Below are 27,551 nucleotides of genomic sequence, written 5' to 3'. Positions count from 1 at the left end.
AGCAGCTTCGGATGAGAGGAAGGTGCGTGGGTGGTGGCCAGCTGTGGAGGTGAGCACTCGGTCACACACACACACACACACACACACACACGGAGAGGAGAATGCCACTGAATGCAACAGTCAGTCATTTCAAAGGTCCCATATTATACAATTTTCTTATAATATAATTCATTCATTCATTCATTTTCTACCGCTTTTCCTCATGAGGGTCGCGGGGGTGCTGGAGCCTATCCCAGCTGTCTTCGGGCGTGAGGCGGGGTACACCCTGGACTGGTCGCCAGCCAATCACAGGGCACATATAGACAAACAACCATTCACACTCACATTCATACCTATGGACAATTTTGCGTCGCCAATTAACCTAGCATGTTTTTGGAATATGGGAGGAAACCGGAGTACCCGGAGAAAACCCACGCATGCACGGGGAGAACATGCAAACTCCACACAGAGATGGCAGAGGGTGAATTATAATATAATATTCATATAAAATATATTATACAATTTTCATAAGCAAGCTGTTAAAACATCATTAAAAAGTCACATTTGCATCCAAGGGGACCTTTTTAAATATTAGAATGTCGAGTTAGAATTTTTTTACATCCTCTTCTATTTGTAGTACTCTGTTTCTGCAAAGTGCAGCTACAAGGACGATGGATGTTAGAACATTTGGAAGGAACTTGCGTTGCTAAATATAGCGCAGTGTATTGACTCCTTTCGACAAAAAAGCTGCAGTTGCATAAGGGAAGAAAATGTCATATGTGAGTGTTGACAATCGGTGGTATTCTCCTTGAAGGTCGAGAAAGAGAGAGAGGAAGCAAACGAGCAGTTGAGTGTCTTTCTGTTGATACGACAATGAAGGCACGGGGACTGCAGGTCAGGTCCATTCATGGGGCTGTGCCTCAAGTGTGCTGCTGTTGAGCTTTGTAGAGGTAACACACACACACACATACACACTTGCACATGCTACACCAATAGATGTTTTGTCAAGTGAGAGAAACATCCATTGCAATGCCCCTGCACAACCCAAAGGTAAGAACATGGCGTACTAAATTATTTTGACCATATAGTGTTACTGTACACACTCAAAAGCGCAAGAAACCTACTGATTGTGTGTGTGTGTGTGTTTGGCAACCATCAGAAAGCTCAATAGCTAAAGTCTTTAGAGTCTTCGTTTTGCTTTTGTTTCCCCCTCAGCAGCGCCCGCTCTTTCTCTGTTGGTTGAGTATTTGTGCCATGACCTGTTTTTGTTTGATAATGTACAGACACACAGGCAGGATTTTCTGTATTAGGAAGCACTGTCCATTCTACAGTATAGCTAACAGGAATAGTTGCACCACACGTGTTTAAAAAAAAAAACACACACAAAAAAAAAGAGAGAAACTTCTTACCTCATTGTTTGTATTAATTTTAAATGGTGGCAACAGGTGCCCACTCTTAATTTGTCTCTTGCCTTGATCGGATGTCTACACATAAAAGCCTATGACCATAGGAAATTATTTATCACTGAATAAAAAGAAGAAACTGGCTGTGTGTGACTGACAGACTTTGTGAGTCATTCTTCTCACTCGCTTTTATCTGATACCGCTGATTTCATGCTTTTGCTGTTTCAAGATTACAGTGGAAAATATACTGTCGAAAACCCCTGGGGTGGTTTAAATTTGAATACGGTTCTTAAAGGGATAGTGATTTTTTTTTTGACATGAAGTTGTATAACATCCCCATTAACAGTGACTTAACGTGCACTTGCTGCTGTGAGCCCAGTTTTGTTTGGATTTTGGTAATACATTTGTATGACAGAAATGATGCATCTGCTGCGACATTACAGCCATCTTGTTATGTACATATGTGTTCGAAACCGGATGACGATGCAAGCGTTGCAGCCATTTTCATCACATATACACAGTAATGTATGTGATGTGCATTAATAGGATGTCAGAGAAAGTCAAGCCGAGCGATTTGAGGTGGCCTGTTTGTCATGAATATTGCATATTCATACATACGTATATGCATATTCTTCCAAACTCTTTACTTACTTAAGTAACCCCAATAAATAATGCCAATTACATTTCTCATCACCGAAATCCCACTAGAAATGGGCTCACAGGACCAAGTCACAGTTGATGGACTACTGCAAGTGGGAATATAATATAACTTCATGTCAAATATCCTTTATGGTGCCGTTTTCTGTCAATTTGACCTGCTGTTATTCGAGGTAAACAGGTACGAATTCCATCTGACCAAGTTCGGCATCGGCGTATTCCTGTTCATATACTCTAGGCATCCCTTTGGCTATGTGCTAAAAGGAATGTCAACATCACTTGTTTCATAATCAGACATGTTTACTTTCACTATCCCAGGAGTTAAGCAGGTGATGGAAATGTGCAATTGACAGCGGGCGGCAGGGCGCAGTGATACCAAAAGAGAGAAAATAACGGCAAGCGATGGTTGTGAGATCTGACTTTTTCGTGGACAACGGTTTTGTGATGCAAATGTATTACTCTTTTGAACGCATATTGTTTTTAGAAGCAAAACTCGTAAGTAACCCCACCAAGTAGCCAGGAATGATGTCTGATCATCTCCTGGTGAGCTTGGGTAAAAAATCCTCCATCTTGGCAGTCAAATTCATTCAGTAGAGCATAAAAGTACTTTCAGTGTACTTAAAGTACTTCCAGCTCACTCACGCCTGACCCCTTCAGGATGCACTGGTACTGCAATTGCCTCGTATGATATTTCATTCATTCATTTTCTACCGCTTAGCCTCACGAGGGCGGAGGGCACTGGAGCCTATCCCAGCTGCCTTCGGGCGAGAGGCTGGGTACACCCTGGACTGGTCGCCAGCCAATCACAGGGCACATATAGACAAACAACCATTCACACTCATTCATACCTATGGACAATTTGGAGTCGCTAATTAACCTAGCATGTTTTTGGAATGTGGGAGGAAACCGGAATACCCGGAGAAAACCCACGCATGCACGGGGAGAACATGCAAACTCCACACAGAGATGGCCGTGGGTGGAATCGAACTCGGGTCTCCTAGCTGTGAGGCCTGCTCACTAACCACTCATCCACCGTGCAGCCTGTATGATATTTCAGTGTATTTAATTCTCCGATTCGTAAGAATAATGACAATTTTTTTCATTTTTCGCGACTCCATGATGAACATTATATGACCTCCCTCGACGAATTTCCTCAGGTGATCGGCCAAAAGTACTAAAAGGGTTCAAACAACTCCATGCATCTACGTTACACCACCTGGAACGGGTCAAATTTAATATTTAAAGCCCCATTGCTGATAGTGTATACTTGATATGGGCCAGCACTCCTGATTCTGAAGGCCCTGGGCTGATTACATTGATATGGCAAATACATAGAAGATGAAATCTGATTGGATAGAACAATATATACTGTATATAACATACACACGCACTACTGAATGCAGTTCCACCAAGAAACATGCTACTAAATGACGATAAAAAATATTGTAATAAATGACTAAATCAATATGACCATTTAAGATATGAATGTAAGTCAGTGTTTCTGATCGTGGTCCTGGACCTGACTGTGCAACGCTGCATTCGGAAGTTCAGAAGTGGCATTAATTGTAATGGTGATGTTTTATTTGTTTTGAACATGCAAAAAACTTGTATTAAGGGACATTGCTTGTATATACTTGCACTATATTTAATATTTTGATCTTTCTGTAATTGCTGCTGCAACGTCATGCGTTTTGCTATCAGTTTTATCCCAGCTTGTATTGTATGTGACCACAGTATCCTCCAGGAATGCTTGACTGGTTCTTCTTGTCAGGCTTTTTCTGATTGTCTGCCTAATGCGACAGATCAGCACTGACAGATAGCATAACAGCCCCTCTGCATCCAGATGGAGGCGAGATGCGTTTCCGGCCTAAAATAGACCAGCCAGGCCACTAAAAATCGAATACACTTAGTCAACAGTATTTCAGTAGAGAAATCCCAAGTTTAAACATTAATTGATAGATTTCTAACATTTTTTTTCTTTATGAAAGTGCAACCACTTAATAGCAATAGCTCAGTATAATTAAAATTATGTAATTATGACTGGGCTGCACGGCGGTCGAGTGGTTAGCGTGCAGCTAGGAGACCCGAGTTCAATCCCACCCTTGGCCACCTCTGTCTCTGAGTATGCATGTTCTCCCTGTGCATGCATGGGTTTTCTCCAGGTACTCCGGTTTCCTCCCACATTCCAAAAACATGCTAGGTTAATTGGTGACTCCAAATTGTCCATAGGTATGAATGTGAGTGTGAATGGTTGTTTGTCTATATGTGCCCTGTGATTGGCTGGCGACCAGTCCAGGGTGTACCTCTCGCCTGAAGACAGCTGGGATAGGCTCCAGCACCCCCTGTGAACCTCGTGAGGATAAGCGGTAGAAAATGAATGAATAATTCTGACTGCTAGTTTGCTACATAATTAGCTTGTATCTAGTGTCTGGAGTCTTAATTTTAGTTTCAGTGCTTGTAACATTTGCAGAGATACCAGATGCAGAGCTTCACCGTGCCGGATCAACATAATTGGACTCGCTCTGCAGTGCAACAGCTGTGTAGCAGGCGCTTTGACGATCATCAGAATATTTTCCTCTCCCTTCACCGCAAAGTAAGAACAGCTTTTCACACAGTCTAAAAGGATTCTTTGATTAACTCAAGCCAAGTGGCCCAACAATAAAATAATGTCATGTGCGCATAACTACTGCTTGGGATTTTCTACGATACCATCCATATAATAGCATTGAAAACAATGAACAGAATCCAAAAATAGTCTCATTACTGAGAAGAGCTCTTCTTTGGTAATTACATTTACTCCCTACTATGTAGTTCACTGTTTGCTTCATACTGTATGCAAGACAAAACATCGTAGCCAATGCAGTTCCCCTCCAAACCTATAGGTGGCAGTTATAACTGCTTTCTAATTGTCAAGCCAATATGTCCACTGTCCAGTATCTACCTATTTTGGTTACTTTAAGCAACATGAATGGTCTTAAAAATCAAAGTATAAACCTACAAATAGTATGATACACTATAATCTGTATAAATCTAAATCAAGGATGTCTGATATTGGCTTTTTTGCTGAAAGACGATATTGTCCAACTCTCAATTTCCAATACTGATATCAGCCAATGTCGATTTGTTTAACCTGACACATCTTCGGTGGTGGATACAGCATTTTTTAAATATCAACAAAAAAAAATCTGAATCCGATATCACATTTTTATGCGGATATTGGGTCGATGATTATCGGTCATCCTAATATAAATACTAATTCTAAATATACAGTATAGTCAGAAAATGACAAAAAAAATTCAAAAAATATTCTGTATTTTTGTTTTAAAAAAATCTAACAATTCAAAATGTTATAAGATTATTGTACAGCATCAAAATATGTACAAAAATATGTAAAAATACAACCTAAAATCCAAAAATAAAAAGAAATTAATTTAATCAGATATTGCATCACCTCCAATTTGTTTTTTTGGGGGGGTTTTTGGCCCATAAAACAAGCTGGAAGCCGTAAATATCCTCTGGGCCAGACTTTGGACACCCCTGTCCTGTGTATCCAAACACACACACATACAACCACAACAATGACCTCTTGGCCGTGGTAATTAACCATCATATCCTTCTACGTACATTCCTGTTGGCCTGTTTGTAGATGTACAGCTGCCAACTTACATAGATCATCTTGTCAGCTCTGTGCCAAGCCCACACTGATGAAAATATGGCTGCCATCTGCTCAGGAGAATATTGCTATGTGTGCTAATAGTGTACACCTGAGGAAGACTGTTGAGCTGATTATGACGATGCCCCCATTATAGCTGACCTTTAGGTAAATATTCAGAAGTTGTATGTGTATTTTCACTTCCTCACAATGTTGCACAGATGACCAGTGAGTGCATCCGTCAGCAAGTATCTAAAGTGACGGGAAGTGTTTTGTTTTTTTTTATCCGCCTCCAGCATCGACCAGTCAGGATGTGAGAGGCCCAGTAAGCGGATGCGATGACGTCTCCTCTAAGACTGATGTCTGTCTTTCTGTCGTCTTGCTGCTGAGCTAAGACAAACTAGCACACTGAGATAAGTGCTCTACAGGCTGATTCCGATCATGGAATTGTCGGACTGAAATTGAACCATTGACCTTTTGACACAGATAAATCCAGTCATCTCCATAGGACCTGCATGTCTGCTGAGACACGTCTATTTGAAAAGCAACAAAAGAACATGATATAATGCTAGACAACCTTATAGCATCTGTCGTCACTGTGTGTGTGTGTGTGTGTTTGTGTTGTTTCAGCACCAGGAGCTGGAGGACGCTCCAGGCGGTGCAGTCTCACGGCCCCACGGACCATCTCGCTGACCAGTGTGTTTATTTCTGCTGAGCCTCCAGTGTTTATTTTCACCAGGGTATGAATGTCTTTGTGATAGGTCTCCTGTGTTATTTTAGATCAGCCGTTTGGGAATGGATGCATGAGAGAACGGTCTGTGCTTTTGCCTGCACATCCACTGTGTGTCTGTGTGTGTGTGTGTGTGTGTGTGTGTGTGCACTGTCCAACAAAGACACACACACATATGATAATGCAGACTTCTGAGAAATGAAGCTTGTTTTTCATCTTTATTCAACCACTCCAACAAGAGCTGAGAACAGATTGTATAAAAAGTCTTTTGTACTCTGAGCTGTAGCTTTTTAGCATTATAATTATTCCATAGTGCCTCCATTAGAACATCAGTTGTTGTGTGAATAAATCTTCATTTCATCTTTTTTTATATTGTGTAATCCCCTCACTGGAACATTTAGTTCCAATTTGGATTTATTGTGACATTCCCTTTTCAACTCCCCCTCAATTTACCCTGTATGGGATATTTGGAGCACATTTTGGACTTATTGGATTCATTTTCCTGATTGGATGCTTGGTTCAAGCGTGGACGGTGTCCCCTTTTGGGGACATTTGGCTCAAATTTGACTTTGCCATAATGAGAACTGAAGTTGAGGTTTAGCCATTTCTCTTTATAGGCTCAAATTTTCCCCATTTGTCTACTGCATTGGAACATTTGGTTTAATATCAAATTTAGATATTTCTCTGCATGTGACCTTTTTGCTCAATTTTTGGGTCCCCTTTAACTCATTCACTCATTCACTCAACACGTTTCCTCGTGTTTCTACGTCTTTTACATGGCACAATGAAGGGAGATTGTGTTTGGTTCAGTTTTAAGCTGTAAAAACGTCCGCAAGTTGACATAAGTGCATTTTATAAGAGCTCGGCGTGCTTCTTTCCCATAGAAATACCTGTTCCGCATGGCGCCGTGTAGCGTTCAAGAGATTACGCATTGAAGAGAAATTTTAACGCATACACACGTGTGCATGCGCAGTTGTGTGAAGTCACACTGTCCAGTTCCAAATGTGAAAATTGTAAATAGTTCATGTTGTTTACATCTGTAAATATGTAAATGGGTTTGTGTTGTTGACGTTGTGGCATCGTTGTTTATACAATAGACATTTTGACTAAATATATATGGCTGAATTTGTGTCAAAGTGAAAGTGAGGCTTAAATAATATTTTTTCACAAAAACTCTTTTTTTCCCCCTTTTTGTTGAGAACTGATATTCTACTGCTGATGACTAAAAAACGGAAAAAGGTAGCATAAAATGAGTAGCATTGAATGAGTTAATGATCAACCTACAAGGTCACACATAAAAAAATTAATAGTGACTCGAGCGTATTTCACAGTTACTCTGACCTGACCTCTTTGTATTGGTGCCACTCTGCTGTAGCGTTTTTGCGTCCTTGTTAAAACTGCTTATTGCTATTTTCCTCCTCTATGTAACAAACCAAACCCTGCAGTCGCTTAACATTGACTTTCTTTCAATTTGTTCAGAAGTCCAACTTTTTGTGCGATGGTTAGCATCTGTGCAGGTCGTTTTGTTGACATGGTGGTTTTTGTCGGGGAGAAAACTTGCAAACATACCAAGTTTAGAGTCACGCTGTTAGCTGCTTGCTCGCGGTCGATTGAAAACAAGAGGCGACACAACACGGAGGAGATTAATTGACAATATTCTACAGTTCCTTAGCCAATCGGGACGCAGAACACAATGCCCATTCATATGCGTTTTTGGCTAGAACAGTCCTCCTCAAGTAGTGGGGCGGGCCCCGTAGGGGATTTATAGTACTCAACTTTCATCGTGGTAGCGCCTCACTGCATCCAACAGATGGTACCGGGGTACCGGGGCACACCCTGGACTGGTTGCCAGCCAATCACAGGGCACATATAGACAAACAACCATTCACACTCACATTCATACCTATGGACAATTTGGAGTCACCAATTAACCTAGCATGTTTTTGGAATGTGGGAGGAAACCGGAGTACCCGGAGAAAACCCACGCATGCACGGGGAGAACATGCAAACTCCACACAGAGATGGCCGTGGGTAGAATTGAACCCAGGTCTCCTAGCTGTGAGGTCTGCACGCTAACCACTAGATCGCCGTGCCGCCTCCTTAATTTTATTATTCTTAATTTATTAACATGTTTAAATACATGTGTCCTTTTTGGGGGCCTTGATACCGGGCTTAGTGACCCGTGAATTCTGCCAAAACAACACGTTCTGTTAATCTACGCCATTAACTTGCTCTAATTGCGTTGAGTTCAATTGAGTTTAAACTCCAGTGTGTGTTTTTTTCTTATAGTTTTCTGCAGAATACTGTCACACGCTGTGACTGGTACATGCTGTGAAGGCAGCCATGACAGATAGACTTCTTTGTCACTGAATCAAAACAGACACATCAATCAATCTGCCCGTGCTGCAGCGCAGTCGGTCGTACGCTACATTTTTCACTCCATCGAGAGCAGCTTGTTGGAAAGGCTTTTTTATTTTTTTTTTGAAGATGTGGGTGTGTGCTTCTACATCTGTGCATGAGCCCTTAGAGGAGATAGAAAGACTGTGACATTTTTATTGCCTGAATGTCTGAGTACTTCTTGTTCGCTTCCCACATGACACAGCCGTCATTTACAGATGATGACACCCAGAGGTCGCTTCACTCTTGATATGTTCAGACATCTCATTAAATGGAGATGGAATTTATTTTGCTCATTACAGGTAGTTGCCTTGATTATGGTCGTTAAATATTGCAGCTGTGCTCCTGTTTTTTTGGTTATGTGATTTGTCGTGATTTGGTCACACTTGTTATATTTGGTGGTTAGTTTTATCAAGTGTCCATGTGATCATCCGAACCGTGGTGTGCACCGAACAAGTGGACTGAGACCACTTTAGAGATCGGTCTTGGTCTTGTTGCCATCGAACTCTGATTGAAACAAAAAGCATGCAGAGAAAACCTCTGTCTCTCTCTCAAAGTACACTATAAAAGTATATTTTGGAAGCTTTTTATGAAATATGGACACATTTAATTCCAACTGGGACTGTCTTAGAAGACATTTTGCCTCTCATCCAAGCAGAAGTGGGCAAAGGTTTACTCATGCATAGTCTCTAGTCCGAGCCTAGACTGAGACTGCCACGTTTGAGCTGTCCTATCCAGTCTTCGATAGACTGGTTAGAACATTTTTCTATCCAATATCTGTCCTATATTGATAGCTGTCCCATCTAATCTTTGATAGACTAATCAAGTCTGATTAATTCTGTCACTGAGACTGCCTGGCTTGAGCTGTCCTATCTAGTCTTTCATCATGAACGGATGACGCCTGTCCAGATGAGAGGCCATAGGTCTTCTAAGAAGACTTGATTCATTCATTCATTTTCTACCGCTTATTCTTGCGGGGGCGCTGGAGCCTATCCCAGCTGTCAGAGGGCACATATAGACAAACAACCATTCACACTCACATTCATACCTATGGACAATTTGGAGTCGCCAATTAACCTAGCATGTTTTTGCAATGTGGGAGGAAACCGGAGTACCCGGAGAAAACCCACGCATGCACGGGGAGAACATGCCACACAGAGATGGCCAAGGGTGGAATTGAACTCGGTTCTCCTAGCTGTGAGGCCTGCGTGCTAACCACTTACCGATGTGCAGCCGCGATTGAGTCATTCATTCGTTCATTCATTCATTTTCTACCGCTTATCCTCACGAGGGTCGTGGGGGTGCTGGAGCCTATCCCAGCTGTCTTCGGGCAAGAGATGGGGTACACCCTGGACTGGTTGCCAGCCAATCACAGGGCACATATAGACAAACAACCATTCACACTCACATTCATTCATTCAAATCGGAGTACACGGAAAAAACCCACGCATGCACTAGGAGAAAATGCAAACTCCACACAGAGATTGAACTCGGTTCTCCTAGCTGTGAGGCCTGCACACTAACCACTCGTCCGCCATGCAGCCTCAATTGATTCAATGTGCTAAAAAATGTGAAAGCAGCTTTAATGACTGCAAATGTTAGAGCTCATAGAACCATGCAGTGCCGTTCCGCACCACTGCTGATAAACACTTACGTACACTGTCAATCTCGCGGATATTAGGACGTCATCAGTGTACCTAATGTTGCGTCCAATCAGCATACCCATCCCTCATCCCCTCAGCTTCCTTCCTTGTCGTGTCCTCCCTACCACAGAGGTTAGACATACATTCCGGCTAATTGATTTATCATGCAATTCTCTTCAAGTGCATTAGCCTGTACCCTCCCATCTCGCCTGCTTCCTGAAAATGGCCATGAAATGAAATGACTAATCCACTTCAATTACTCATCACGACCTAAAATATCACCAGCCTGACACACTTATTCTTTAATTTTGTTCAATTACAGGCACTTAAACAGAAAGCTTGTTAAAAAAAACAACTTGTTGAGTAATCTCTCCACTTATAAGATTTAAAAAAAAACACGTGTACACGATTGCGTTTGACAATTTCATGCATTTTGTGCTCTTTTCGAACAGTTTGGAGGTGTGAAAAAAAAAGGGACATCTGTGCTCCTTCCAAAAACCTTCCTCCCACCTGGAGTTGCGGTCCTGTCATTCATCAGCGAGTATGCAGGTGGGCTGCATGCAGAGTGCCTTTTTGACAGGTCTTCTTGGCACTTATATCCATCAATGTTCCTCCTTCATATGCCCTCAGCTATCAGTGCTATGCATGACACTAACACTGTACTCATCTTCCATGAATACACACTGCATGTTGATTGCTTTTATTAATAGTCGGGATCCAGACTCTGGTAAGTCAATTGTCACGATGAAAGATTCCTTATGTATAAATGGAATATTTTTGGACTTGCATCATAGAAAACCTGCGAGAACTAGCCCTGTAGACATGTAATAACACTATATTACCCAATCTAGTAAACATTAAGACTTAATGTGGTGAGGGATTAATTTGTTACACCAAAAATGGCTTTGCAATTGATGTGCAACCACAAAAAAAAGCCTTTTCTGTTGACGTCATATGTGTTCTATATAGGATTGGGGGGTAGGGTTAAATAAGCTTTTCTGACTCATTTTTGAAGGTGTGCCACTGTCTAGTGATGTATTCCAATGTACGTAACTTGGATGTTCAAAATAAATGAAGACCATTACCATTGTGTATATGTATATAACGACAGAAAAACCGTCAGGAGATCGGGAAGAACTGGTTTCGAACCTCATGTGTGCGTGGATTTTCTCCGGGCACTCCAGTTTCCACCCACATTCCAAAAACATGATATAGGTTAATTGGCGACTCCAAATTGTCCATAGCAGTGTCGTCATTAGGCCTATTTTAGGGGGGTTCCGCCCCCTTAAAATGTTCTTAAGCTTCCCTAAGTAATTTGATATTTTTTAATGATTTATTTATTTATTTATTTATTTTTTCTCTGGAAAATTTCATATAATAGGGCAAGCCAATAAGCAGGCTAATACTAGCCTACTACTACTAGTTGTAGTAATAATAATAGGCTAATTAATAATATAATAAAAATAAATAAATAATATAATCATGATTATAAGCCCCCCTAAAATGATCTTAAGCTCCCCCTAAATAATGTGATATTTTGTATTGTTTTTTTTTTCTCTGACAAATTTCATATAATAGGGCAAGCCAATAAGCAGGCTAATACTAGCCTACTGATACTACTTGTAGTAATAATAATAGGCTAATAAATAATATAATAATGATTATAAGCCCCCCTAAAATGTTCTTAAGCCCCCTAAATAATTTGATATTTTTTATTGATTTTTTTTTCTCTGACAAATTTCATATAATAGGGCAAGCCAATAAGCAGGCTAATACTGGCATACTACTACTACTAGTAGTAATAATAATAGGCTAATTAATAATATAGTAATAAAATAAATAAATAATATAATCATGATTATAAGCCCCCCTAAAATGATCTAAATAATTTGACCCTAAAATGACCCTAAATAATTTGATATTTTTTATTGATTTTTTTTTCTCTGACAAATTTCATATAATAGGGCAAGCCAATAAGCAGGCTAATACTAGCCTACTACTACTAGTAGTAGTAATAATAGTAGGCTAATTAATGATATAATAATGATTATAAGCCCCCCTAAAATGTTCTTAACCCCCCCCAAATAAATTTATATTTTTTATTGATTTTTTTCCCCGTCTGGCAATTTTCATATAATAGCGCAAGCCAATAAGCAGGCTAATACTAGCCTACTACTACTAGTACTAATAATAATAGGCTAATTAATAATATTATAATATTATAATATTAATTAATATGTTATAATGATTAATGATTAATAATGAACGATTATATAATTGATCACTGTCCACTGGACAGAATGGTTGCAGAGCTTGAGCAGTGGTTTTGCAGTGTAGATTGTGTGTACTCTCTACTAAATCTGTCCAAAAGTGGGAAAGTTATATCCCGATTCTTGTTCGTGACTTGTTTTTTGTATTTTTTTGAACGTTTACTACATTCATTCATATCCTGTTCATCTCCAGGTGGCAAAGCCCCCCCAACAGAACCTAGTGACGCCCCTGGTCCATAGGTATGATTGTGAGTGTGAATGGTTGTTTGTCTATATGTGCCCTGTGATTGGCTGGTGACCAGTCCAGGGTGTACTCTGCCTTTCGTCTGAAGTCAGCTGGGATAGGCTCCAGCATACCCCAACGACCCTAGTGAGGAGTGACATAAGTGACATAGAAAATAAATTAAATAAATGGATGGCACTTGTATTGGAGCTTAATGTCCTTCACTGTCATCTGGCGCTCCCTGCTGGTTGTAAGCAGTAATTATACTATATGTTCTACACACCTTGACCATGTGTGATACTGTGTATGTTCTACTATAGGCCCTAAATAGTCGAAATGCTCCCGAGTTACAAAGAATAGAGGCTTGTCTGTACTCCCATCCTCCATCTAAGGTGACATCTCCCTCAAACTGATGGACGTGCAAGAGCTTTGTTTATTGATAAAGTGTCATCCACCCATCCATCCATTTATCCATCCCACCTCAAGGAAGGATGAAGGTTGTTCAGTGCGTTGTCTCTTAAATGAAACATGATGCCTCTGATTACAAAAGAGCGCAGGACGAGACCTCTGTCGGCCTGCTGTCATGTCACAGATGCAGACGTTTCACCTTTGGGGTCCTCTTTTGCAGAAATTTGACCCGCGCTATGCCCCAGAAAGAGGTTGCGTGTTTCTTCCATGCATTATGGTACAAGAGCTATGGGGGCAGGCCTCATACAGGTGAGGAGTGGATTGTTTGAGAGGTAACCTGCACCGGTATGGATGTGACGGGACAACAGCAATAACAGCCTGGTAAGTACATTTGCCCCAAACCTAGGGTATGTGGGGCAGGGGTGGGCCTCTATCTTAGTCCGAAGAACAGCAAGGATCAGTGTATCGGGAGGAATTGGTCAACTCTAATTACCATATATGCTTTAGAAAAAAAGGTGATATTTAGGTTTTCTTTTAAATTAAGCAATGGTGTCTGTCCTCTTGATCGAGTCTGGGAGATGGTCTCCAGATATTGAAAGGCTGTACCTGCTTTTTTCTATACTTCTAAAAATTCTGGGACTTGCAAGTAAGTGTAAATTTGCAGTGTTCTACTGGGTTGATAAGTGATCTAATGCAGGGCCTTTATTACATTCTCTAAACCAACCCATGTACATATTCAAAGTATTATGTCGTTATTGTTACAAACTAATTTTCCCATATTTTAGCATTACTAAAGCCCTCTAGACATGAAATGGATTGAGTAAGGACCTCAAACAATGTACAACGATGAGCCAATTCAAGAAACAATACAAGCAGCTGATGTCTTGAACCAGTCATGATGTGCTATACATATCACTATATTGACAGTTACTATGGTTACCCATGATGTCATTGTATGGTCGTATCACCTCGTACTTCGGTACATGGAAAAAAAAAACAACTTAAACTATATTAGGAAAGCAGGAAGTGAACAAATGTAACAGTTACTGATTGTAAAAGTACCAGATGGAGGGGTAGGATTTAATAAGCTTTGCTTCTTCCTACTCCTTTTGGACATGTGGAACTGTGAACTGATTATGTGATGCACCCAATTGTAATCTGATGAACTAAAACCGTTACCATTACCAAATAACACCCCTATAGTCACCTTTACACTCCTATCACCCAAAATAGTAGACATAATAACACAAAATAAGGCATATTAGACACAAATACGACATAACATAACATGGCTAGCACATGCTGAGGTGGTAGAGTAGTCGTTTCCCTGCCATAACATAGGCTACACGTCAGTGTTGGCTATTGTCTCATTGATGTAACATTACTGACACCTAGTGACCAGTGTAGTATACTACATATGACCTCATTGCATCTTTTGAATGCCTTATATTTGTATTTTGGCTCATTTAGCCATTTCTGTTAACCATTAGATTAAACATACAGGTTTTGACTCATAGTAGGTTGTAGTCAACCGTGATGACGTATTTATCAACCTATAAAAATCTTAAGATAAGATAAGCCTTTATTCGTCCCTCAGTGGGGAAATTTGCATTGCACAGCAGAACCAGTTAGAATCTAAAAGTATTAACAATTTTACCCAGGATTATATACAAATACAGTTTAAATGAAATATAGACCAGGTTTTTTTTAGATCTTGCTAGTGAATTGAATATGAAATATGAGGCATTATCAATATTGCACTGAAAGCTTGATATTGGACAGTGAATGGAGTCTGTAATAAATATATTGAATATAAAAAGTATAAGGCCCAAAATGGGACAAAACGGTGTCAAAATTGGATTGAAATTTTGTGCAATTTAAATTTAAATTTTAGGCAGATGAAAGTTACCCATTGTCCCACGGTTCTCCTATTTGGAATCCGAAAAAGCTAACCTACTATCCCATATTGTTGATATGCAATAATAAGTGAAGAATAAGTGTGAAGCCAAGGAAAGGAAAGATCCTTATCAAATATGACTCCAAGGTTCCTGACCAGGGTTAAATGAGTGTATTTAGGTTGCATTGAGGTCGCTTGTCCAAGATCAAGAGCCAAGGACTATGGTATCAGTTTTATGTGACTAACAGTAAAAAACTGAGGCAATTTGTCTGTTCATGTCCTTAAAGACACGCACAAAGTTTGAACATCTGACTCATTTGAATGGGTTTCACCAATAAAGCACCAATAAGCAACCAGCAACCAATAAATCCTATAGAATTGTGTGTCATCTGCATAACAGTGTACTTTGTCATGATCCTGCTGTACATACATAGTCCGTACATATAATAGCTGACCAGTACAGGTCGGAGCAAGGATCCCTGTACAACGCCACCTCCGACATTCAGGCATGTAGATTCTTTATTATCAATGGATAAAACTGCTAGAAATTAGGAATGAAAACAATTTCATTTTTTATTAAAATTTTTATGCCGATAGCATGTATAATTCAAACGTGATTAGAAGATGATCAGATAGAATAGAAGTATTGTTTAACATCAATACCATATGTGGACATGATGGAGTGTCCATATAAGTAATATGACGTGAATATGTTATGATGTAATATCCATTTTAAATAATTGCAGAAAAATAAATATATTAATTGAAATGAAATAAAAAATAAAATATATACAATAGATTTTTTTGGAAAAAAGAAAAATATTCTCCAAAATACAGTACTAAAGAATTAGCATGCTAATTTTCAAAAATAAAAACACAGCCTTGTTATATTGATAGGAATACTGTAGGAGCCTAAGTAATATTCTGTATGTTTTTTGGGGCCCATTCCTATGTATGTATGTATATGTATATATATATATATACATATGTGTATATGTGTGTGTGTGTGTATATATATGTGTGTATATATATGTATGTGTGTATATATATGTGTGTATATATGTATGTATGTATACGTATATATGTATGTATGTGTATATATATATATGTATATGTATGTGTATGTATGTATGTATGTATGTATGTATGTATGTATGTATGTATGTGTATATATGTATGTATGTATGTATGTATATATATATATATATATATATATGTGTGTGTGTATATATATGTGTATGTATGTATATATGTGTATGTGTGTGTATATGTATGTATATGTATGTATGTACAGTGAAGAAAATAAGTATTTGAACACCCTGCTATTTTGCTATTTCTCCCACTTAGAAATCATGGAGGGGTCTGAAATTTTCATCGTAGGTGCATGTCCACTGTGAGAGAGATAAACTAAAAAGAAAAATCCAGAAATCACAATGCATGATTTTTTAACAATTTATTTGTGTGATACAGCTGCAAATAAGTATTTGAACACCTGTGTATCATCTAGAATTCTGACCCTGAAAGACCTGTTAGTCTGCCCATTAGAAGTCCACCTGCACTCCATGTATCATCCTGAATCAGATGCACCTGTTTGAGGTCGTTAGCTGCATAAAGACACCTGTCCACCCCATACAATCAGTAAGACTTTAACTTGTAACATGGCGAAGACCAAAGAGCTGTCCAAAGACACCAGAGACAAAATTGTACACCTCCACAAGGCTGGAAAGGGCTACGGAGCAATTACCAAGCAGCTTGGTGAAAAAAGGTCCACTGTTGGAGCTATCATTAGAAAATGGAAGAAGCTAAACATGACGGTCAATCTCAATCGGAGTGGAGCCCCATGCAAGATATCACCTCGTGGGGTCTCAATGATTCTAAGAAAGGTGAGGAATCAGCCCAGAACTACACGACAGGACTTGGTCAATGACCTGAAAAGAGCTGGGACCACCGTTTCCAAGGTTACTGTAGGTAATACACTAAGACGTCATGATGTGAAATCATGCATGGCACGAAAGGTTCCCCTGCTTAAACCAGCACATGTCAAGGCCCGTCTTAAGTTTGCATATGACCATTTGGATGATACAGAGGAGTCATGGGAGAAAGTTTTATGGTCAGATGAGACCAAAATAGAACTTTTTGGTCATAATTCCAATAAGCGTGTTTGGAGGAAGAAGAATGAAGAGTACAATCCGAAGAACACCATCCCTACTGTGAAGCATGGGGGTGGTAGCATCATGCTTTGGGGGTGTTTTTCTGCACATGGGACAGGACGAGTGCACTGCATTAAAGAGAGGATGACTGGGGCCGTGTATTGTGAGATTTTGGGGAACAACCTCCTTCCCTCTGTCAGAGCATTGAAGATGGGTCGTGGCTGGGTCTTCCAACACGACAACGACCCGAAGCACACAGCCAGGAAAACCAAGGAGTGGCTCCGTAAGAAGCATATCAAGGTTCTAGCATGGCCCAGCCAGTCTCCAGACCTGAACCCAATCGAAAATCTTTGGAGGGAGCTCAAACTCCGTGTTTCTCAGCGACAGCCCAGAAACCTGACTGATCTAGAGAAGATCTGTGTGGAGGAGTGGGCCAAGATCCCTCCTGCAGTGTGTGCAAACCTGGTGAAAAACTACAGGAAACGTTTGACCTCTGTAATAGCAAACAAAGGCTACTGTACCAAATATTAACATTCATTTTCTCAGGTGTTCAAATACTTATTAGCAGCTGTATCACACAAATAAATTGTTAAAAAATCATGCATTTTGATTTCTGGATTTTTCTTTTTAGTTTATCTCTCTCACAGTGGACATGCACCTACGATGAAAATTTCAGACCCCTCCATGATTTCTAAGTGGGAGAAATAGCAAAATAGCAGGGTGTTCAAATACTTATTTTCTTCACTGTATATATGTGTATGTGTGTGTGTATAGATATATATATACACACATACATACATATATATATATACGTATATTCTTGAGAAAATGTTAATAATAGTATGTACTGGAGGAAAATGGAAAGGTAAAATAGGTGTGATCTATAATCTATAGTCTATTCCCATCAGGGCGTCAATGGAGCTGTGTAGTCCCAACATGAGTGAGAGTGGCGGCTCCCTCTGCCACGGTGTCTCCCTTTGCCGCCTTCATGTCAGCGGGCAAGCTCTACACAACCTTTCTCCTCTCACCTCTCGGGTCAAACACGCACCCCCGGCCCTACGACAGCGGGTCAATGGAGCCATGGCGTCCACCTGCAGCAGCCCAGAGTGTGCGACCTCCAAAGTGGGAGAGAGCGGCTCTTCTCCTGGGAAGGTGCTGGTGACAGGAGGTGGAGGATACTTTGGTTTCAGGCTGGGGAGGGCGCTGGCCAGTCAGGGGATGTCTGTCATCCTTCTGGACATGAACAAGCCTCCGGGGGACGTCCCTGATGGGGCTGTCTTCTATCAGGTAAGACGCACAATATAATGATAACCGTGTACGGTGCTTTACGATTGTAGTTTCTGGAATCATAATAACACCACTTAGTATGATGCAGTGCAGCATCTATTTTCTATGTCGCTTATCCTCATTAGGGTGTTATGGTGGTATGCTGGAACCTATCCCAGCGGACTTTGGGCAAGATATGATAATCAATGTAAAAATTCATTCATTCATTTTCTACCGCTTTTTCTCACGAGGGTCGCGGGGGTGCTGGAGCCTATCCCAGCTGTCTTCTACACCCTGGACTGGTGGCCAGCCAATCACAGGGCACATATAGACAAACAACCATTCACACTCACATTCATACCTATGGACAATTTGGAGTCACCAATTAACCTAGCATGTTTTTGGAATGTGGGAGGAAACCGGAGTACCCGGAGAAAACCCACGCATGCACGGGGAGAACATGCAAAGTCCACACAGAGATGGCTGAGGGTGGAATTGAACCCCGGTCTCCTAGCTGTGAGGTCCGCACACTAACCACTCAATCACCGTGCCGCCCAATGTAAAAATTAATTAATTAATTTTCTACCGCTTTTCCTCACGAGGGTCGCGGGAGGTACTCGAGCCTATCCCAGCTGTCTTCGGGCGAGAGGCGGGTTACACCCTGGACTGGTTGCCAGCCAATCACAGGGCACATATAGACAAACAACCATTCACACTCACATTCATACCTATGGACAATTTGGAGTCGCTAATTAACCTAGCATGTTTTTGGAATGTGGAAGGAAACCGGAGTACCAGGAGAAAAAACACACATGCACGGGGAGAACATGCAAATTCTGAGGGTGGAATCAAACTCGGGTCTTTTAGCTGTGTGGCCTGCGTGCAAACCACTCGTCCACCGTGCCGTGAAAAGTGTACCGCATAGAATATCATTATAAAAATGCTTCTAGCCATTTAATGCGTCTGGTCAGGTGGTACATCATTTTCCGGGGTTCAGATATTGAATGAAGCCCACCACAAAGCTGCAGTATATTTAACTCACATGTAGTAATCCTGTCCTTTAAATATTCTTACACAGCTGGCTAACACTGAGTAACATGACACCGCTTTCCTTTTCATTTCCTTCCTTTCTTTCCGGTTGAACAAACGACAAAGACAATGGCTTTTTTTTGTTTTTATGCACACATGAAAATCAACCCTAGTTACTAAGTCCTTCCTTGCGTCAAGATGTCGTCTTGACGCAAGACGAGCCTCTCAGTCTGCATGCGGCCTTGGAAAGACACGTACGTAGGTGAGTGATCCGCGTCGTGAGCGCTGGTTGCTGACTGGGTCACGGAGTTCGTAGACATGATTCGGGTTTCACCCGCTCGCCTGGTGGAGCTTTTAACGTAATTATGATAATGTCTTTTTACAGTATACTGACTGTAAAAAATCACGCTGTAATGTGCACCTGAGTGGGAACGTATCACCCGAAGGTCATTTTTCTTCTTCTCTTGTTATTGCAGAATGACATTCGGGATTATTCATCTCTGTTTGACTTGTGTGATGGTGTGGACTGTGTGTTCCATTCTGCATCTTATGGCATGTCTGGCCCAGAACAGGTAATTGCTTTTCATGTTTAATGTTTCTCCAGGATGACGGTCCCTTATCTTTCACCCTATGGAGAAAAGGCATGAAAGACGCTTGTCCTTACATGTCCTTAGTGTATGTATCAGCATATTTTTCTGTCTTTGCAGCTGAGGAAAGAGCAAGTGGAGTCAGTCAACGTGGGAGGGACTAATAACGTCATAAATGGTAAGAATATATTCAATAAATATGAAGTCTCTTAGCGCGCAGACCTCACAGCGAGGAGACCAAGGTTCAATTCCACCCTCGGCCATCTCTGTGTGGAGTTTGCATGTTCTCCCCGTGCATGCGTGGGTTTTCTCCGGGTACTCCGGTTTCCTCCCACATTCCAAAAACATGCTAGGTTAATTGGTGACTCCAAATTGTCCATAGGTATGAATGTGAGTGTGAATGGTTGTTTGTCTATATGTGCCCTGTGATTGGCTGGCCACTAGTCCAGGGTGTACCCCGCCTCTCGCCCGAAGACAGCTGGGATAGGCTCCAGCACCCCCCGCGACCCTCGTGAGGAAAAAGCGGTAGAAAATGAATGAATGAATGAATGAATGAATGAATGAATGAATGAATGAATGAATGAATGAATGAATTCTCTTTATCATGTGGAGTCATATTTTATTTCAGTATGCAAAGAAAGGAGCATCCCTCGTCTTGTGTACACAAGCACGATCAATACGGTGTTCGCAGGGGAGCCGATTGAGGACGGTGACGAGGCCTCCGTCCCTTCCGTACCCCCATGCATGGTCAGTAATAATAATGTAATTTACTATAATTCAAAGTGTCGGCAAATTCTGTGCGTTCAGCAGTTTTTCTCTTTCAGCACGTCGATCACTACTCCCGGACTAAAGCTATAGCGGAGCAAATGGTCCTCTCAGCCAATGGGTGCTCCCTCAAAGGTAAAGTAACAGGAGGAAGTTATAATTGTTAATAGTAGACATCATTAGGGGCTTTTAGTGTAATGTAGAATGGATGTAACCCCAATAATAAACAATATTTTGTATTGGCTATCATTACATTGTACATACGTAAAGCGCATGTGGGGCGGCACGGCGGACGAGTGGTTAGCGCGCAGACCTCACAGCTTCAGGTTCAATTCCACCCTCGGCCATCTCTGTGTGGAGTTTGCATGTTCTCCCCGTGCATGCGTGGGTTTTCTCCAGGTACTCCGGTTTCCTCCCATATTCCAAAAACATGCTAGGTTAATTGGCGACTCCAAATTGTCCATAGGTATGAATGTGAGTGTGAATGGTTGTTTGTCTATATGTGCCCTGTGATTGGCTGGCCACCAGTCCAGGGTGTACCCCGCCTCTCGCCCGAAGACAGCTGGGATAGGCTCCAGCACCCCCCGCGACCCTCGTGAGGAAAAGCGGTAGAAAATGAATGAATGAATAAAGCGCATGTGACATCTTGTGCATAACGCAGGCTCTTATGTTACGCTATTTTTACATCAACAGGTGTGAAGCCTCCCCTTTCCTTGCGACGTAACCCTACCCTCTATCAGCAGTCACCTCCTTATATATTCAATTAAGCTTAGAGCCGTCTCATTATATAATGCAGGTTAAAGATCATGTGCCACATTTTTCCATTGCCTTGACCCGATCACCGGAGAGTGGTATAACTGGGCCTGTTCTCGGGTAGAAAACAGGGCTCAGGATTGAGCCCTCAAATGTTTTGTGAAAAAAATTGAAGCTTACTTCTAATTAGGCCTGGTGTTTATGAGTAGTGGGGTTCTATGGTAAGAAAAAATGAACTTTAATGTGCTCCATATTTGCACGGTCACTTGTTGCCGGGCCATCCACGTAGGGCTCAGTCATAACTGTACCGTATGCCAATGAAAAATATGTCTACTTTTCTGTGTTAGGAGTTCAAAATAAATTTAAAAATATTTTCATCTTGTCTGAGAGAGCAAAATCTACAACGGAATATTTAAAACGCATTGAAAACGTTTAGAAATTTTAGATTTTGAAAAACAAGTCATCAATTTACGAGAATAAAGTCGGACATTTCCAAGGGATAAAAAAAGTTATAATATCACAGGAATAAAATCATGAATTCATGAGGGAAAAAAAATTAGAATATTATGAAAATGTAATTGCAAATTTATGGAGAAAAAAAATCGTAATATTACAAGAATAAAATCATACATTTATGAGAAGAGTTGTCAAATTACAAGAATAAACAAAATTTTGTACATTTACAAGAAAGTCACAATATTTCAAGACTAAAGTTGTAAATTTTACGAGGATAAAAGTCATACATTTACGAGAATAAAGTAAGACATATCAAGGAAAAAAGTTATAATATTACAAGAATAAAATCATAAATACATGAGGGGAAAAATTTAAAATATTATGAAAATGAAATTGCAAATTTATGAGAAAGAAAAGTCATAATATTACAAGAATAAAGTTATACGTTTATGAGAAAAAAGAATAAACTTGGAAATTACTGAGGAAAAAAAAAATTTAAATTTAAAAGAAAAAAAGTCATAATATTTCAAGAATAAAGTTGTAAATTTACCAGGAAAAAAAGTCATAAATTTACAAGGAAAAAAAAGTTGTATATTTACAAGAATAAATTCTGAATTTTTGGGGAATAAAAGTTGTAAATTTCATAGAAAGGAAGTCATTATATTACAAGAATGAAGTCGTAAATTGCCTGGGACCGCGATATAAAGGGGGAACTTATGTGACCTTTGGCCTTGGCCATGTGGAGGGATAACATTATGACTTTGTTTCTCGTAAATCTATGACTTTTATTTACATTGCCATTTTTTTTCAATGTGTAAAAAACCCTACTCTGTATTAAATATCAAATACATACTATAACACAGCCGTGCACATCCTCCTCAGTCCGTAATGCATGCACTGAGATGTTATGCTGAACAGGAAGTGTCTAATCCTTGCTTTGTATCGCGTCCTACAAAGGAGGAGGTCTGTTGAGGACATGCGTCCTGCGGCCTTGCGGCATCTACGGTCCCGAGGAGCGAAGACACCTGCACAGAGTGATGGTGAGCAACACACACACACTCACACACACACACTCCGACAGAAGTCACAACAATACACCAGGCACGCGTCTCCTGGTGGAATGTGTTACCGACTGAAGAGTCTGCATTATTGATGGCGCTCTCCTCCGGGCGTCGAGTTACACTCCGCCTTTCTTGCAGTGTTTCCTCCATGGTGAAGTCGGAATGAATGCAACCTTAATTGTTGCTCAAGTGGCTAAGAATACAACACAACAATAGATTTGATTCTGCACACAAGATGGCGTGCATGCATGAAGAGAACGGATGCAGAGTGGATGTTGACTCGTGGAAATGTTTAAAACGTTTGATCGCTGACGTCTGATTGGACACTATCTGTCCTTTTATCAGGTGAATGTGGAACGCCGCTTCTTCAGTTTTCGGTTTGGCAACCCGCAGGCCAGAATGAACTGGGTCCACGTGGACAACCTGGTGCTGGCCCACGCGCTCGCCGCTGAGGCTCTCACCATGAAGAAGAGCTGTATCGCTGTGAGTGTGTGCAAATCCCATGTATATATACATACATACACACACACGCCTATATCATATTGTACCATACTGTATCATAGCACATGGTACCATATTACAAGGGTCGCGGGGGTTGCTGGAGCCGGAGGAAACCGGAGTACCAGGAGAAAACCCACGCATGTATGAATTGAACTCTGCGCTAACCACTCGACCGCCGTGCAGCCTGTACTATATTATATAATGCAGAATGGTATCATATCTTAACATACTGCATTGTATTGTATGGTATCATATTGTAGGCTGCACACCGCTCGAGAGGTTTGTGGAGGCCTCACAGCTAGAAGACTCGAGTTCAATTCCACTCTCGGCCATCTCTGTGTGGAGTTTGCATGTTCTCCCCGTGCATGTGTGGGTTTTCTCCGGGTACTCTGGTTTCCTCCCACATTCCAAAAACATGCTAGGTTAATCGGCGACTCCAAATTGTCCATAGGTATGAATGTGAGTGTGAATGGTTGTTTGTCTATATGTGCCGTGTGATTGGCTGGCGACCAGTCCAGGGTGTACCCCGCCTCTCGCCCGAAGACAGCTGGGATAGGCTCCAACACGCCTGCGACCCTTGTGAGGATAAGCAATAGAAAATGAATGAATGAATCATATGGTATCATAACATTATGAATAGTGCCATACATTACCTTGGGCATTATTGCTTGATAGGATATTATACTGTACTGTATCAGTTGGGAAGGTACAGTATGGTATCTTCTCATCCTATTGCATTAATAAGGCATCCTGTTGTATTAGTGTTGTCCTGTTTACCATTTTTATCAGATGTGTGTGGTTTTTTTTACAGAGTGGACAGGTCTATTTCATCAACGACGGACTTTCTGTTAATCTTTTTGAGTGGTTAACTCCTCTGGTGAGTTAAAAAAGTGTATTGTTTTTGCTATGTCAATGTTTCATATGGCTCACGTTTAGGAGAGCATTGTTAATGCAGCTTGTTTTGTTTTTTAGGGGGGGGGGGGGGTTGGGGCTGCCGTGATAAAAGAAAATAGTCCCCTTTTGATTGTGGCATTTTGCTGTTGTTTGTGTGCTAAAAATAACTAAGTGGTGGAAAATTGATTTCCCAAAAGCACAGGCGGAGATGAGAGATTTCCATTTTCTGTGATACGGAAATAGAACTCATCTCAGGTTTATTTTCATGAGTGCTGTGAAAATTTCTGTTTGTGGCTTTTTTGTTGCAGTTTGAGAAATTGGGCTACAGCAGGCCGTTGATAACATTGCCTTTTTGTCTCGTCTATTCAGCAGGTACGCATTAAATAGCATTTTTTTTAAATAAGCTCATTTTTCTCAACATGGATTAATGGATTTTTTTTTTTTTTTTTGCAGCCATCCTGGTGGAATATTTGCACATATTCCTTAGACCCGTGATAGAAGTGCCTCTCCTCTTCACCAGAAATGAGGTCATTAGTCTCTTTTTCTCACTCTGAGGATTGAAATGAACCCTGGAAAGTGAACATTTAACCCCCCCCCCTTTTTTTTAATTTATTGACTTTTAAATGTTGTAGCACAGTAGAGTTATTTTACATACCTTACAAAACAGTTAAACGTGAAATACAGTGGTGTGTTTGCCCACTTCCTGATTTCTTATTTGTCAGATCATCAAACAAATGTAAATATTAGGCAGTGACAATGAACACAAAAGGCAATTTTTTAATGAAAGTTTTTATTAAAGTAGAAAAAAACATCTTAAACATCTTAAAACATAACTTAATACGATTAATTAATAAGATTAATTGAGATCTGTCACTCTGGAAAAGGTCATAAAGCCATTTCTTAAGCTTTGGGACTCCAGCAAACCACAGTGAGAGCAATTATCAATAAATAGTGAAAACATGGAAGAAATGGTGAACCTTCCCAGGAGTGGCCATCCAACCAAAATGGCCCATCAACGACTCATCCAAGAGGTCACAAAAGACCCCACAGCAACATCCATGGAACTGCCTCAGTTGAGGTTAGTGTTCATGACTCCACCATAAGAAAGAGTTCAAAAACCAAAACCACTGCTGAACAAAAAGAACATTAAGGATCGTCATGATTCCAAAATACTCTATGATCTTATGAGACAAAAGTTTAACTTTTTGGAAGGGGTGTGTCCCGTTACGTCGAAACATCATACCAACAGTAAAATATGGTGGTGGTAGTATGATGGTATTTATCAGGACCTGGATAAATGTGATAAATGGAACTGTGAATTCTGCTGTCTACCAAAAAAATGCTTGGTGACCCCAAGCTGAAGGTCCTGAACTGAATCCTATTACGTAGTATTTTCCTATCAGGAATGACGTCAAACCTCATTTCATGTAGAAGACACACACCCAAAAAATACTTCCCACTACTGTGACAGTCACTGGAGTCTTTTTAAACCCGCTGGTACCTTTAAAAACATGCATTAAAACATCCATCTTAAGGAGGCTCAGTCACAGTCCGTCGGGTCCCCCTCATGAATGCGTGATGAGGCCGAAACCAAAGCTGTGTGGAGCTCATTCCGTCAGACAGCTGCCGACCCGGCCGCGCGATTGATGATGGTCCCCGTGAATAAAACATCACCTTGCAGCACAAGGTCCAAGATGAAGTCTAGCGGCGCCCTTTTCAGGTGACCTATATGTTTTATTCATTTCTGTCCAGGTGAGGAACATAGCTGTAAGCCACACCTTTAAGATAGACAAAGCCAGACAAGATCTCGGGTACCGTCCCAAGTCCTACAGCCTGGTGGACTCGGTGGAGCAGTACCTTCATTCCCGAAAGGCCAGCTCCGGCTCGACTCTGGTCCACTGGAGGGCCCCCCGGCTGCACAGACCCCACATGGTGCTGCTACTGATGGCTTTCAGCATGCTGCTCCTCATGTTAAGCTGCGTTCAGGGTAGCATTTTAACATAGGCTAAATATTTCACTTATATTACTTTGTCTTACCTCAATAAAATGTCATAAGAGATCCAATACACCACAAAATATTAGATCCTGTGCACGTACCTAATGAGTGCTTCCACTTTTAGTTTTTTTGTTTTGATAATCGAATGTGTGTGTGTGTCTTTGTGCAAAATTACAAAAGTATTAAATCCGTTTTTTGTGAATGCTTCTTGTCGGATTGAGTTGTCAAGCGTTTGAAATCATTAGAATCTAATGTAAATAAATCTAGCAAATGGATTTGTAATATTGTGTATTCTTTTCACTTCTTTAGATTCTAATCACGGTTTTATGGATTTTGTACACATTTAGAAATAAACAAACCCTGACATTTTCTGTGTTGAGAGTCAGCAATGCATTTTTCAAACAAGCTCCAACTTCCCAAAATGAGAAGTAAGTTACTACTTTATTGTGTTTTAAATGTATACCATCTGATGGTCCTTTAAGTAGTTTCTACAAACCGCCACAAGAGGGCTCTATTGTACTGAGTATTTTTTATGGTAAAAGTCGGCGTTTTGAGGGCGTGACATATATATAACGTGACGACGTTGACGCCTAGCACGCGCAGTTAATAATGGCGGACGAGTTTGTGTACTAGCCAACAGTGGAACTCAAAAATGTTTCATCTCCTTTTTTGTGTGACAGTTTTACATACAGAATGTCATTGTCTTATACTGTTTTGATTGAGTTTTTTTACTCGTGTCGTCAGCAGAGGGCGCACTTCAACCGCATTTTTATATATAAATGGGATATTTGGACGCAAGCCGCAGGAATAGGTGAGATTTCAGTGATGGAATGT

The 27,551-nt window shown here is 40.7% G+C and overlaps 1 protein-coding gene across 3 annotated transcripts; it reads left to right on the top strand.

The window, feature by feature from the left end:
* Nucleotides 1-2: 2 nt before the first annotated feature.
* Nucleotides 3-27,074, top strand: sdr42e2 (short chain dehydrogenase/reductase family 42E, member 2). Of its 3 annotated transcripts, XM_078797272.1 has the most exons (18): nt 1,831-2,447; nt 4,510-4,632; nt 5,797-5,859; nt 5,988-6,431; nt 10,914-11,010; nt 12,925-12,971; nt 13,583-13,743; nt 18,318-18,696; nt 20,181-20,276; nt 20,412-20,469; nt 20,920-21,038; nt 21,116-21,191; nt 23,223-23,305; nt 23,672-23,809; nt 24,639-24,704; nt 25,030-25,093; nt 25,175-25,248; nt 26,474-27,074. In XM_078797272.1, the coding sequence occupies exons 8-18, from the start codon at nt 18,325-18,327 to the stop codon at nt 26,723-26,725; spliced, it is 1,398 nt and encodes a 465-aa protein (XP_078653398.1). In that variant the 5' UTR covers nt 1,831-2,447; nt 4,510-4,632; nt 5,797-5,859; nt 5,988-6,431; nt 10,914-11,010; nt 12,925-12,971; nt 13,583-13,743; nt 18,318-18,324; the 3' UTR covers nt 26,726-27,074. The 3 variants fall into 3 exon arrangements, with proteins under 3 accessions (XP_057905309.2, XP_078653398.1, XP_078653397.1); XM_058049326.2 differs by lacking the exons at nt 1,831-2,447; nt 12,925-12,971 and adding an exon at nt 3-49; XM_078797271.1 differs by lacking the exons at nt 5,797-5,859; nt 12,925-12,971.
* Nucleotides 27,075-27,551: the final 477 nt, after the last annotated feature.

The sequence above is a fragment of the Doryrhamphus excisus genome, linkage group LG16 (assembly GCF_037039965.1).
Source record: "Doryrhamphus excisus strain RoL-2023G ecotype Guam linkage group LG16, RoL_Dexc_Guam_v1.1, whole genome shotgun sequence".
In the NCBI taxonomy this organism is placed as follows: Eukaryota; Metazoa; Chordata; class Actinopteri; order Syngnathiformes; family Syngnathidae; genus Doryrhamphus; species Doryrhamphus excisus.
The sequence above is the reverse complement of the archived record's forward strand: the minus strand, read 5'-3'. Positions and strand labels throughout refer to the sequence as shown.

Excerpts from the sequence above, each read along its gene's own strand:
- sdr42e2 (XM_058049326.2), top strand. The coding sequence starts at position 18,325 with ATGGAGCTGTGTAGTCCCAACATGAGTGAGAGTGGCGGCTCCCTCTGC. Across the intron at positions 20,470-20,919 it reads GACTAATAACGTCATAAATG|TATGCAAAGAAAGGAGCATC; the intron begins GTAAGAATATAT and ends ATTTTATTTCAG. Across the intron at positions 21,039-21,115 it reads CTTCCGTACCCCCATGCATG|CACGTCGATCACTACTCCCG; the intron begins GTCAGTAATAAT and ends TTTCTCTTTCAG.